This window comes from Meriones unguiculatus, chromosome 4 (assembly GCF_030254825.1).
Source record: "Meriones unguiculatus strain TT.TT164.6M chromosome 4, Bangor_MerUng_6.1, whole genome shotgun sequence".
Classification (NCBI taxonomy): Eukaryota; Metazoa; Chordata; class Mammalia; order Rodentia; family Muridae; genus Meriones; species Meriones unguiculatus.
The window spans coordinates 76,575,758-76,589,815 of NC_083352.1; the positions used below are offsets into that span (position 1 = coordinate 76,575,758).

The 14,058-nt window shown below is 47.5% G+C and overlaps 1 protein-coding gene across 5 annotated transcripts in view; it reads right to left on the bottom strand.

Moving 5' to 3' along the window:
- Positions 1–913: 913 nt before the first annotated feature.
- Positions 914–14,058, bottom strand: part of Hip1 (huntingtin interacting protein 1) — a 125,413-nt gene continuing 112,268 nt past the window's right edge. For 4 of the 5 annotated variants that reach the window (XM_060382200.1, XM_021649325.2, XM_060382202.1 and 1 more), the window contains 6 exons: positions 13,746–13,846; positions 12,777–12,882; positions 11,060–11,183; positions 7,858–7,919; positions 6,830–6,938; positions 914–5,359 (listed from right to left, as the gene is read on the bottom strand). In XM_060382200.1, coding sequence (XP_060238183.1) covers positions 5,307–5,359; positions 6,830–6,938; positions 7,858–7,919; positions 11,060–11,183; positions 12,777–12,882; positions 13,746–13,846 — 555 coding nt within the window. In that variant the 3' untranslated portion in view covers positions 914–5,306. The other variant, XM_060382201.1, reaches the window with a different exon arrangement.

Below are 14,058 nucleotides of genomic sequence, written 5' to 3' on the forward strand. Positions count from 1 at the left end.
GACTGTGGCCCTTCTTCCTCGCCACCGCTACTGTTTGCAATGCTGCAGATGGGGCAAACAGCTCTGTGCTTGGCAGGCAAGCACTCTACTGTTGAGCTACATACCCAGCTCACAACCAATGTTTCTTTAATTAACAGTAAATTAGTTATCTTTAAATTTATGTGTATATGCCTAATTTATGTGTATATACACCAGTGTGTCCAAGTGATTGCAGAAGCTGGAGAAGGGGTAGGATCCCCTAGAGCTGGACTCAGAGGCAGCTGAGAGCTACCTGATGTGTGTACTGGGAACCGAACCCAGGTCCTCTGAAGAGCAGCAATTGCTTTTTAAGTGGGAAGCCTTTTCTCCAACCTCTCTTTGTGTGTGTATATATATATATGTATTTTAATATTTGTTAAAAAGAAAGCTGGAGGGGGTGAATACCCTTAATCCTGACACTAGGAAGGCAGAGGCAGGAGGAACTCCCAGTTCAAGGCCAGACTGGTTCTCAGAGCCAGTTCCAGGACAGCCAGGGCTACACAGAGAAATCTGGTAAATGTATCTTATAAGTAGTGTGTATGTCTGAGTATATGCATATGTGTAGGAGTCTGAGGTCAGAAGAGGGTGCCAATACCATCGCACTGGAGTTAAAGGTGTTTGTGAACTGCCATGTCAATCCTATGTCTCTCAGACCACAGAAACAAGATCATTGACACCCAGCCTGGGCTTGATTGCACACGCTTATAATCCCAGCACTTAGGGTGGCAAAGGCAGGCAGATCTCTGTGCTAGAGGCCAGCCTGGTCTACATAGCAAGTCCTGGACAGCCAAGGCTACACAGAGAAACCTTGTCTCCGAAAACAGAAAAACAACAATAAAAAAGACATTGGTACCCATTCCTCAGGGCCACTCTGGTTGGTCCTTTAATACCACTCTTCTCCACAGCCAGGCTGACATATTTATTGGAAAAATTAAAAACACAGATGCAATGCATTATACAAAGAAAGGTCTTCATTCCATAATAAAAGTTGTTGGGAGGAAACAAGAGCCGGTAGCTACCTGCCCTGGGAAGGTAGGCACACTGTGAAAAGTGAATTTACTTAGAGGAACTATTCTAATGGAAAATGGTGGAAAAGGTTAAAAACTAAGGGGGAGGGTATAAACAATCGAAAACCAACCCCACCCCTGCATGTCTGAGAGTCTGTTATAAGCTTAAGATATTTAGGTTATCACCAAGATCCAGCCGGATTCCTCGGTTTGTCCCTAGAATGGTAATCAGTTAGGGTCTTCAAACCTGAGGTAGTTGAGGGTCACCTGAAACACATGTCTAGAAGGTTCTATGCTCACACCTGGATCCAGTCATGTCTAATCAAACATTTGTGGCTTTGGCTCCTGGGAGAGGCACTCTACCACTATGTTTGCTGGTCCTGCATTTGGCCTGGACGTGGGAGCCAGGGTGGCACATAGCTGTTCTGGATCACTGTTGAGGGTTGGCAAGTGCGGTAGTGGTTTCCAATGTTACAGACAGCACGGTCTCTGAGAACCACCACTCTGGTTGGAAGGCTAATATGGAGGATCCAAGATGGCAGAGAGGGCAAAGCTGTTCTGCTTGGAAGGTATGGAGACTCCAAGATCAGGAAGAGCAGGCAAAGCTCATTCTTGTTGGATGCCAACATAGAGGATGCTCAAAGATGGTGGAGAGAAGGCAATGCCCACTCTGGTTTGAAGGCCAATAAGAAGTTTCCAAGATGGCCGGGAGGGCAAAGCCATTCTAATTGGCAGTTAGTGTTGTGCCCAAAGACTTGCTTTTCCAGCAAGGTTCCCAGAGATACAGAAAGGCAATAATACAGGGTAGCACATTTGCCATCTATTAAAAATTAGGGTCAAACAGTGCCAGAGACCCTTCCACAACCAAGCTGATGACTAAGTAAAAACTCCCCTAGACAGAAGATGAGGACCAACTCCTCCTAAGATGAGAGGTCACATCACAGTAATGTGACCACAATGACAAATACTTGTGCCTCAGGTTACCTGGCACAACCCCTGGTGCCTGACTCGGCATCCACACCAGTTCTGAGAAAGGGTGCCCTGGAGGTGTCTGGTCCTCTGAGCTACTGGGCTAAGGGTTTAAACACACAGGACTCTAGAAATAGTGATGTGGTGAGTACAGTCAACAAGCCATTTACATTAGTCTTTTTCTTTTTGAGATAAGGTCTCAGAATATAATCCAGGCTAGACTTGAACTCACAACCCTTCTGCCTCCAATTCCCAAATGCTGGGAGTACAGGTGTGCACTGACAAGCCTGGTAGTTAATAAACTCCTTGCTCAGCTATGACCTGACCCCTCGAAGGGAGATCTATGCATACATGTGCTTAATCTCGATGACCAGAAAACTGCAATACCGTTAAATATGAGACATGGCTGGACGTGAGCTTCCTCCTCACCCCACCCTCAGCCATTATTTTGTCAATCTTCTGTCTTTAAAAAGTACTTTTTAAGAATTATTTTTACTTAAAAGGATGTGTGTGTGTCCACATGACTGCATGCCACCAGTGGAGGGCATCGGATCCCTTGGAGCTGGAGTTAGAGGCGGTTGCAGGCCACATGATGTGGGCACTGGGAACAAAACTTGGGTCCTCTGGAAGAGAAGGAGGTGCTCTTAAATGCCAACCTCTCTCTGGCCCCTCAGTTCCCTGTCTTGAGGGTCTGGCTACACCCTTGCAGCACACTTTAGTCTAAGGAGCCTCAGGCTATAAAAGGCTGTGTGTCTCCTTTTGAGCTATAGGGATTTTCAGAGTTTGGTTTGTCCAACCACTGAGTTAAAGACTCATGTTTAGGTAACAGCAGAGCCAATAATTATGGCCTAAGTTGGGTGCAATGGCTCACACCTTTAATCCCAGCATTTGGGAGGCAGAGGAAATCTCTTTGAGTTCAAGGACAATGAGGTGTACAAAGCTAGTTTGAAGAGGCCATCCAGGGCTATGCAGTAAGACCCTGTCTCCAAAGACCACTTATATACAAGATTGTCCTGCTTCAGTCTCCCGAGTGCCAAGATGGCAGGCATGCACTAGCAAGCCTGGCTAGAAAAAGACAGTTTCTGACTTGAGTTACTACAAAGTACTGATGGGACATCAAGCAGGTAGGGAGGGACCCTCCTGTGCTGTTGACTGACCTCATGCTGGGGCTCTTGACTTGGCTACTTGGGCAGAGTTCACTAAGGTTTTTAAAATGATGATGGCTTTCCAGACAGGTGTGTTATTCATTCAGAGTCCTGATCTACTGACCCTATAAGCAAGGGCTACCTAGTTATTTGGAACAGCTGACCTACAGTGATCATGTGGGTTGGCTTGATTGGCACAAATGGGCCAACAATGCCACACATTGTTTGTTCTGGTCCTTGGACTCAAGAAACTCTAAGCAGAGAGACAGTCTTCTGGTATCAGAATGGGCAGCTTCTGCTGCCAATAACTAACTCCTTTTGCCCAATGTGAAGGTCACATGTCTCAGCAGTCATCTGGGTTTCTGGGAGTTTTTAGAATGCCCACTGAGAAAACACCTGGGGACAGAGTGGAGGTGGGTGTAGCAGGAAAAGGGGGGTTAATTCACAGTGATCAAACGTTAGTCTTACAACCCAGTACCCAGCAACGCTGAACCATGCCCCAGTGGGGACAGGCTCAAGGAACTGCAGCTGGCTGCCGCCTATGCATTCACTGCAGATAAAGAAGGAAGAAGCCATCTGTCTGCCCCACCCTACAGATCAGAAGGTCACTTAATTCAGGGGGTCCATTTGGGAGTTGCAAAGTGCCATCTGGTTTCTTGTGTCTAGGTGGGATGCCCGTGTGTGCCCACCCTGTCTGCACAGGAGCAAGAATGGGTGGGTGGTGGTGGGTACAGTGTCATAGCCAGTGGTCCCTTTCTCCTTTTCCCTGCTCCTCAGTGCTTTGAGGAACTTGCCTCCTTTGGGAATCCGAGCCTGGAAATGACCAGGGTTTGGCCCTTTAACCTTGTGCATGATTTGTGAAGAATGATGGCAGAGGGCAAGCCTGGTCAGTCAGCCTCGGTCCTGATTGCCCCAAGCATCTCTGGGGCAGACACTGCGTGAAGATTGTTAGTAATAAATACATACAAAGAGTCCTACACTGAGCAGAGGCCTTTTCCTGATGGAAGCAAGTGGGTCTGTCAGATAAGTAGCACACAGAACCATCTCTTTCTGGTTCAACAGGATGCAGAAGCAGGCCAGCAGGGGAAGGCCCCACTTCTGGTCCTTTATATTTGTCCCTCTGAGGGCCTTGCCTAGGTTTGACGAGAGGCGACCGCAGTGACATGGCACAGGAGCTTCGCTCGGGGGATGTAGTGTCGCTGTTCACACCAGCTCCATTCCGGCGTGTGACAGGAGGGGAACCTGCTCGCAGGAGCTCCTAAGAAATTTGCCTCCTGAACAGCTGCACCCCTGTAGTTTTTCTTTTTCTTCGTCTTTTATTTTAAACTCTGGTGCTCCCTGGCTTGGAAAGAGGCCTTGGGCTGGCATCAGGGTCAGAAAGTAAAGGCACTAGCTCTGCTTCAGACTTCCAAGGAGAGTCGTCACCCTGTGGCGTGGCCTTGGCTGACACAGGGCTGAGCTGGAGCACCACGGCATAGCCTGAGCCGCACCATGGTGTGTGTGGGGGCTTTCCTCTCAGAAGGCTCAGAGCTCAGGGTGGGGCTGAGGGTTGGAACCCTTCTTGGGAAGGTTGGCTGTGTGAAACTTTCGAAACAGGAAACCAAAAGAGCTGATTGGCCACCTAATGATAAGCAGGAGGGAAACCATCCAACTGCCAAAAGTGTGGTGTGGCGGGAAGAACCGTTGCTTTGGTGTTACTGGCCAGGCCGGCTGTCCTTCTGGCCATGGATTCAGGCAGCGGTCTGGTTTGGAATCCAACGGAGTCCAGATGCTCACAAGTTTGTGCAAATGACAAAATGCAAAAGACTGAGGAGGGGGAAAAAAAAAAAAAAGAACAGGTGTAAGATGTCTCCTCTCTAAGCTCCCCGTGACAGGACAAGGACAAGAGCCCTCTCTTAAGAGGGACACGACTGATGAGAAGCGGATATTAGGCAAGGCAGGATGGCCATGTCGCTGTTTTTCTGTGGATCTGAGCTTGCTCAGGCCGACCCTGGTCTGCCTTATGCCAGGGACACGGGAAGAACTCATCATGCGCGAGGAAACATGACGGCCTTCAGCTTTTGTCAATGGAGAGGTCTGCAAGGGACCTGGAGTGCCATGGTGGGATCAGCACAAACAGAAGGGGAACAAGGATTTACACTCTGATGTATTGGACGTTGGCTTGGCTCTATTCTTTTTCGGGTATTGCTTCTTGAACAGTAGAAGGTGATGCTTCTGTCCCTAAAAACAACAACAACAACAACAACAACAAATCACAGGGAACCTCATGCATACATGAACACATGCAGCAGACTGTGGGCACATAAGACTCTCAAGCTCATGACCGCCATACAACGGTGGCATTAACTATGTCCAAGAATAGGGATCATGGTGATGGATATATGCTTAGTGACTAGGGTTTGTCAAATTCTTATAAGCAACAACAATCTTGCCTGTTATGGACTGAACCACTTTGGACATGCAAGAAGCTGTATACAGCAGCAGGTCTCTGGCCTGGGACAAAAGGCAGCTCTCCAGAGTCAGTCCCCTCTTTCCCAATTAGGTTCAGGAACCGGGGTTCATTGAAATATTCCAGTCACGTGCTCTACTGCTGATGGAAGAATCCAAGGGCAAGTATTTCAAAACCCAGCGACATCCCTAGCTAAGCCAGCCTCCCCCCTACTCCCTATAGGCTTTCTTTCCTAGCCATCTGTAGACCAGGCTGGCCTGGAACTCACAGATCCACCTGCCTCTATTCTTAAAAACTGTGTGTGTGTGTGTGTGTGTGTGTATTGGTGTTTTGACTGCATGTATAGTCTGTGTGAGGGTGATCCCCTGAAACAGGTGTTACGGACAGTTGTGAGCTGCCCTGTGGTTGCTGGGAACTGAATTCAGGTCCTCTGAAAGAGCAGACAGTGTTCTTGGCTCTTGACTGCTGAGCCATCTCTCTTGTTTCCTTAGCCCTTTTCTTACTTTCCATTTTTAAAAGAGTCTTAAGTTGCCTACATTGGCCTTGAATTCATTTTGTGGAATGAAGATGGCCTCAAACCTTCATTTTTTTTTTTTTTTTTTTGGTCTTAGACTCCAGGATAGTTGGGAATACAGGCAGGTGCCACCAGACTAAGCTTGGGGGTGTGTCTGAGTATTTTTACATTCCATTCATCCTCTTAAGTCTGTTCACTTTTGGGCATTGTGGCCTTTAAAAAATTATTATTACTTTTTTAATGTGTGCATGTGCTTGGAGGTGGTGGTTCAGTGTTAAGAGCCCCAGAACCCACAAGACAGCACAGATCTGTGCTCACACCCAGAAAATAAAAATAAATCTTTAAAACAAAAAAAACCAAAAAACCACCCCAAAAACAAAAAGACAAGAGGACACTGTAGTGACACTGGTCAGTTTCCTGATCAGCTTAGAGGTTTTTATAACATTGTTTATAACTATGTAGTTGAGGGTGGCCTCAAATTCCCAACCTTCTTGCGTCCATCTCCCAAGCTCTCGGCTCAGAGGTATGCAACCCCACATTACCGAGGCGGCTTTGAAGAGCAACAACAAAAGCTTTTTAATTCTCCATGATGCAGACCCCGGCTTTAGGCTTACAGGTTATTTAGGAATGGAAAGAGGAGAGAAAGGGCAGGCCAGAGGTCCTGCTCTGTTTCGGGAAGGCCCGTCCCTACTGCGGCACCGTCAGTAAACACCCATGGTGGGCTTACCTTCTTCCCAGCCCTCGGCGACGCCGGCCAGCTCGTAGTGTTTCTTCCGGAGCTCTCCCAGCTTCTGACGCTCCTTCTGAAGGTCGTTTTCCAGCTCTAGCACCCTAACCTGTTGGCAAAGGGAGTGAGAGGTTGGGGATTTAAGCTAGTGTCAAACTCATGCTGAATGTTCTACCAATGAGCTGTGTTCCCACCACTGTATCTCTCAGTCTCTGTTACTCTTTTGAAGTGTTTGTGTGTGAGGCTCGATCTAGGGCCTCGTGGATGATAGACAAGTGGCACGCTCCAGCCCCTCACCGGGGGATTCTAGGCAGGTGCTCTAAGACCAAATGACATGCAGCCCTTGTAATGGTCCTTTGAACTTCTCTGGGACTTGTCTTCTTTGGATTTAACTTGGTCTCTCTGTGTCTCAGATTCCCTCTTCCATCATGTCCATCCCATTTCCATAGCTTATTTAAATTTCACTTTACTGACTGATCTATCTCCCTAGCTTGAGACAAGCCTTTTTACATCACAACCCAGCTCCTAGTTTAATTCCTCTTTTAGACCGGGTTACATGAGCCAGAGTAGCCCAGGAACCAGGCTCGTTCCTGTACCACCATAGTGCCAGGATTGCAGATACACAATGCAGCATTTAGCCTTCTCTACCCTTTTCCTTTTTTAACTTTTGTTTATATGAGGGAGACATATGCAAGTGAGTGCCGGTACCCTCAGAGGCCGCAAGGTGTTGGTTCCCCAAGAACTGGAGTTGCAGGTTGTTGTGACAAGTTCTCACTGCTGCTGAGTCAGCACTGCCGTTCTTTTTAACAGGGTCTTGTTATGTAGCACACACTGGCCTCAAACTCATGGCAGTCCTCCTGCCTCAGCTTCCCAAGTGCTGGGATTATCACATACATGCCCACACCAGGCTTCACTTTCCCCCAATTATCCTGTCTCTCTGGCTTCTCCCCTTGGGAACAACACTTGAGGCTGCTGTGCGGGCAGCGGAGACAGCCAGCCTTAGACGTGGTTAGCCATGGTTTTCTCACCTGGGAATCCATCTCCTGGCGCTTGATCTGGGTCAGTGTCATGCTTGAGAAGTCCATACTATCTGCAGGGATGGATGGAGGAAGAGCCAGTCAAGTGATGGCAACTGCAAGCACAGTGGTAGCCCCCACCCCCACCCCTGCAGCGCCTGCCATGCCCTTTGCCACCATCATGGTCTCGAGCTGAACTGTCCCTACAGGCCCCTCTTTGGAGCATTTGTTCCCCAGCTGTTGGTGATATTCTGGGAGGAAGTAGGTTGGGCCCGGCTGGGAGAAGGAGGTCCCTAGAGGCATGCCTTTTTGTGTGTGCACACTAGGTGTATACAAGGGCATGTCATGTATGTTTGTGTGTGTGAGGTCAAAGTCATCTTTAAGATGTTGTCCTTAGGAGCTGACCACTGTACTTTCTTTAATTAATTTGCTTATATTCTCCTCCACCCTGCTTTGTGAACTGGGGTCTGTCAGAGACCTGGAGCTCACCAAGTTGGCTGGGCTGGCTGGTCAGCGAGCTCCAGGGACTGCCCATGCCCACCTCCCTGCACGGAGATTACACCAACGCTCCACCACCACGTCCGGCTTTTTTATGTGGGTTGGGTTCTAGGGATCAAGTCAGGTCCTCGTGTTTGCATAGCAACCACTCTGCTGACTGAGCAATCTCTCCAGCCTGAGACAAGCCCGTTAGGGTTACAGCCCAGCCCGTAGTTCCGGCTGCCCATTGGTCAACTATAATGCGAGCAAGCTTCGCTTCAGGTTGCCAAAGTGTTTTGCTTGAGCTCATGAGCCAAGCAACCATGAATAAAACCCTCCGAAAGTGTGAGCCAAAATACCCCCCCCCCCCGCAGTCTTAAGCTTCTTTCAGGATTATATTCACAGGGATGCATGAGTCACTCATACACAAACACACATGTGCATGCCCAGAGGACAGAAGTGAAGGAAGGCTGGAATTACAGGATGTGAGGGCTAGTTTATTACTTTTTTTTTTTTTTTTTGAAACAGCTAAGCATGATAGCGGATGCCTCTAATCCTAACACCCAGGAGACATAAGACAGGCAGATCTCTGTGAGTTCCAGACCAGCCACTATATACTGAGACCTCACCTAAAATAAATAAATAAATAAACTTAAAAAAAAAAAAAAAAACAAACCAAAAGCACAAACCCCCAAAACAAAACAAACAAACAAACAAAACAACAAACAAACAAACTACAACAACCAAAAAAGAAATTAAATTTATTTTGACTCATAGTTTGAAGGTACAGTTCATGGTATTGGGAGCCAAAATAAAACTTCAAAGGGAAAGGAGCCTGGAGCTTCAAAGACCCCCTGCAGGACCAATTACCACCTACAAAGTTTATCTAAGCTGTCATTTAATGATGGCTACTTCCCTAGCTGGGTGCTCAGTCTCACCCCAAAACAACAACAATTCTATGTATAATTTAGAGGACAACACATTGGTCTTCCCCAGTGACCATACGGTTCCAGGAGATTGAACTTGGATGTCAGCCTTGGTGACAAGCACTCTTCCCAGCGTGAGGGATCACCTGCAGCATCCCCATGGGAACAGGCCTCAGGGGCGTGCTTATGGTGGGGCTTCCAGACTGGTTAACTGAGGTATAAAAACCTACCCTGGATTTGTGTTTGGTCCTCAAATGAATTAATAAGCAGAAAGTGGAAATCAGGTGTGATCGCCCGTAACCCTGGCACTCTGGGAGCAAGAGCAGGAGGAGCTTTATGAGATTGTGGGCAGCCTGAATACATAGTGTGTTCCAAGGCAGCTGGGGCTACACAGTGAGACCCCATTTCAGAAAAAGACAGACAGACAAAAAGAGCAAGAGCGAGTAAGAGAGATACAGAGAGAGGGGTCGAGCTGAGCACCAGCATTCACCTGCCTCTGCTTCCTGACTGTGGTTGCCATGTGACTGGCCGTCTCATGCCCCTGCTGTCAGGACTTCCCAACACCATGAACTATACCTTCAAACTATGAGCCAAAATAAATCTAATTTCTTTTTTGGTTGTTGTAGTTTGTTTGTTTGTTGTTGTTTTGTTTTGTTTTTTGGGACAGGGTTTCTCTGTGTATCCCTGGCTCTCCTGGAACTTACTCTGTAGACCAGGCTGTCTTGAACTGAGAGACCTGCCTGCCTCTGCCTCCGAAGTGCTAGGAGTAAGTGTGTGGTGTGTGACAGAATCACCTAGCTAATTTTTTTTAAACATACTTATTAGTGTCAGCATGCACATACAGGTGCCGTGCTATGTGAGTAAAGGCCAAAGAGAGTAAGGACACTCATGTTTCATCATGTGGGTACTGGGCTTGAACTCCGTCATCAGACTTGGCAGCAGTTACCTTTATTCTTTGAGCCAGCTACCAGCCCAAATCCTTCCTTTTAGAAAGGTGCTTTTAGGGGCCAGGCGTGGTGGTGCACATCTTTAATCCCAGCATTCAGGAAGAGGCAGGCTGATCTCTCTGAGTTGGAGGCCAGCACAGGCTACAAAGAGAATTCCAAAACAGCCAGGGTTCTGCTACACAGAGACACCTTGTCTCAAAAAATGAGGTGGGGGGGGGCTTGGGTGGGGGAGGGAGAGAGAGAGATGCTTTTAGATCTTTTAGATCTTTGATCTGCTCACAAACAGGAGAAAATTAACTAATTCACAATTCACAGGTAACCAGGGTCTGATTCTCTGGGGATAACTAGACTTGTAGAGAATTTTCTCTGATCTCAGAGAAGCAGTGTAAGGAAAAATCTACTTAATAGCCTGGCACTGTGGGAATATAAAATCAGTTTTATGACATCCTACCTTAGGAGATCAGTCTGGATATAAGGACCAAAAGGACAACTGGCTTCGCACACACCAGAGAAGCACTCTACTAACTGAGCGACACCCCTAGCTGCCCACACCCTTCCCAAGAGTGTGTCTACAAAGGGCAGGGTGAGGTGGTGCACGCCTTCAACTCCTGTGTTCAGAAGGCAGAGGCAGGTGGATCTCTGAGTTCAAGGCCAGCCTGGCCTCTCTATCTCAGAGAGACAAAGAGACAGACAGACACACACACACACAGATAGAAAGAGAGCAAGAGAATCAATATTGGAAGAGACTTACATATATTAGTATACACACCTACACTCACACCACACATTCAAAATGAAAAATAAAAATAAAAAACAGAACTAAATTGAGATCATGGAGAAAGAGATGCAGACTATGAAGGCTACCTGTCTCCTCAATCTGAGATTTGCCGGAAATGGTAGAGGCCACCACAGCAGCTGTGGCCTGGTTCACTCCCCGAGAGGCCTGCTGCAGCTGGGTCAGATTGAGGCTGCCCTTGTTAGCTTTCACCTGCCGGGACAGACGACATTGGTGTTCACACTACATCAGAAGCAGCAAGCATGGGACTGAAGAGCTGGCCTGATGGTGCCCAGGAGAGTGAATGCTGTCACCAGTCAGCCTCTCAGTCACTGTTGCCTGTGGGACCAGCCCCTGACATGTCTAGAGTAAAAGTGACCCCTGGCATATAGGTTGGATTAGCCTACACTCTGGCTTGTATAGTTATCTGCATGAACCTCTTCCATGTGTAGAAAAAAAGAACTTGGAATCCTAAGAAATAAGGGAGGGATAAAGAATACTCCGGGGAGTTCCAGCTCACTGCCTGGCTTGAGGATTAAATGGGGCAGTGGTTCATGTTCAGAGACAAAGGAGGGACAGATTAGTGGTTATATAGACTCTAAAGGCCAAGTCAGGTGACCTGTAGACTGTGCCAAGCAGCTCCACAGTAGCCTTGGCTGGCCTGGAGCTTGCTAGATAAGCCAGGTTGGCCTCAAACAGATCCTTCTTTTCTTGTATTTTATTTTTTTGAGACAGGGCCTCACTACGCAGCCCTGGGTGTAGTGAACTCACAGAGACCCGCCTGTCTCTGTTCTTTGAGTGTGGTGATTAGAGCTTGTGTCTCCATCACCACACCTGGGGAACAGATGCTTTTTTCATCTTTGGATACTAGGGACATAACCAGGGCTGTGGGCTTGCTAGGCAGGTGCTCCAGCACTGAGCCACATCACTGGGGGTTTCTAGGCAGGTGCTCTACCATTGACCATGGCCCCTGACTCTTACCAGCAGATCTGAGGCAATTACTCTGACACTAAACTGTACTATCAGACAATTTAAAATTACTTTTTATTATTTATGTAGTGCTTATGTGTAGGTATGCATGTCATGATGTGCATGTGGAAGTCAGAGAGAACAACTCTTGGGAGTCATTTCAATCTAGCATGTAGGTCCCAGGGATCAAACTCAGATCATCAGCTTTGGTAACAAGTGCCTTTCCCTGGCTGAGCCATCTCACTGATCCCTGTTTAAAATTTTTATTAGGAGCCAAAGTCTTATTAGGTTGGCCCTAATTCACTTTAAGCCCAGGCTAGACTTTAACTTTTAATTCTCCTGCCTCATCTTCCAAAGTAGCTGAGATGACAGGCCATGTCATCTGTTTCACCTGAATGCTCCTTGAATGATGGCAATGCTACAAGGATGACATGCCTGGGACCCTCAAAAGCTACCTAACGATAGTGACAAGAACACTAAGGCATGCATGTGATGAGCTGGGAGGAGCTCCTTGTTGGCATATATTAGGGTTGGTTTGTTTGTTTCAGACATTTTTTTTTCTCTGCGTAGTTCAGGTTGACCTTGAACTCAGAGATCTGTCTACCTCAGTCTCCTGAGAGCTGGGATTAAAGGCATGCTCCATCATCATCTGGCATATATCAGGCTTTAAAAAGAGGGTGCTATGGAACCCTTGAAAGGCAGAATTTTTATTCGGGATACCACCAAGCAGGGCTATGGATTATCACCTGTCCCTGAGGTCACTTCCATGGCTCAAGTCCTCTGTAACTCAGAAAGGTCTTACAGTGTGCTGGAGTGTCCAGTACCAGCTGGTCCTACCTTGGATCCAGCCACAAGCTGTGCTGTGCTGGCAGCAATCTCATGTGAGCATACCATCAGTTCCTCAAACTTCCCTTTGCCTTGGACCACAAGATCAGCAGCATCCCTGAGAACCAAGAGTCATGAAGGATGAAGTTACAGAGAGCATAAACTATCATGACCCCAATAACCCCTCAGTCCCTGGCTACACAGAAAAGGCAGCTTACATACCTGCCTACGGCTTATTTTTTTGAGATATTGTTTTTTAAGACAAGTTCTCACTATGTAGCTCTGGCTGTCCTGGAACATTCTGTAGACCAGGCTGTCCTGGAACAGAGAGCTCCTCCTGCCTCTGCCTCACTAGTGCTGGGATTAAAGGCATGCATGCACCACTATGCCTGGCTGAGACACTGTCTCTTAATGAGACTTGGAGCTGACAGATTAGGCCTAGGTTGGCTAGCTAGTGAGTTCCAGGAAGGACTTCTTGGGGCAGGCATGGTGTCACACATCTTTGATCTAGGACTTCTTTGGCCGGCATGGTGTCACACAGCTTTGATCCAAGCAGTTAGGAGACAGAGGCTAGTGGATCTCTATAAGTTAAAGGCCAGCCTGGTTTACATAATGAGTTCCAGGCTAGTCAGGGCTACACAGAGAGACCCTGTCTTAAAAACCGAACAGACAGACCCAACACCAAAAAAAGAAACTTTTTGAAATGATTGGGTCTTGAACCAAGGAGCAAACACAAGCTCATCAAATGCTCTACCATTGACCTACCTCAGTGGCACTGTAAATTCTGCTTTTACACTAGCCCAGGGTGGCCTCTAACCTGTTATACTTTTGACTGAGCCCCTTAAGTGCTGGGACTACAGGTGGGTGGGTACCACCATGCCTGGCTATGAGAATGGTGCTTTTTTCTCTCTTAGCAACCGTCTGGGGTGGATCAATGGGATGGCAAAGGGGGCGTGGGGCACCTTGGAGCCAGACACTTACACCATGATGGTTGCTCCCCAACCAACAGCTTTGGAGGCAGATATAAGCCCTTCTGTCCACCGGGAGTTCTTCGCATAAAATTCTTTAGGGGATGCAGTGCCCTATAGAACCAAAACATAAAAGAGCTTAATTGTTTTGATTTGATTTGAATTGATTTTGAGACAGGGTTTCTCTGTGTATCCCTGGCTGTCTTGGAGCACACTCTGTGGAGCAGGTTGGCCTTGAACTCAGAGATCTGCCTGTCTCTGCCTCCTGAGAACTGGGATTAAAGATGTGCACCACCGCTGCCCAGACTAATTTTAATTTTTTAACA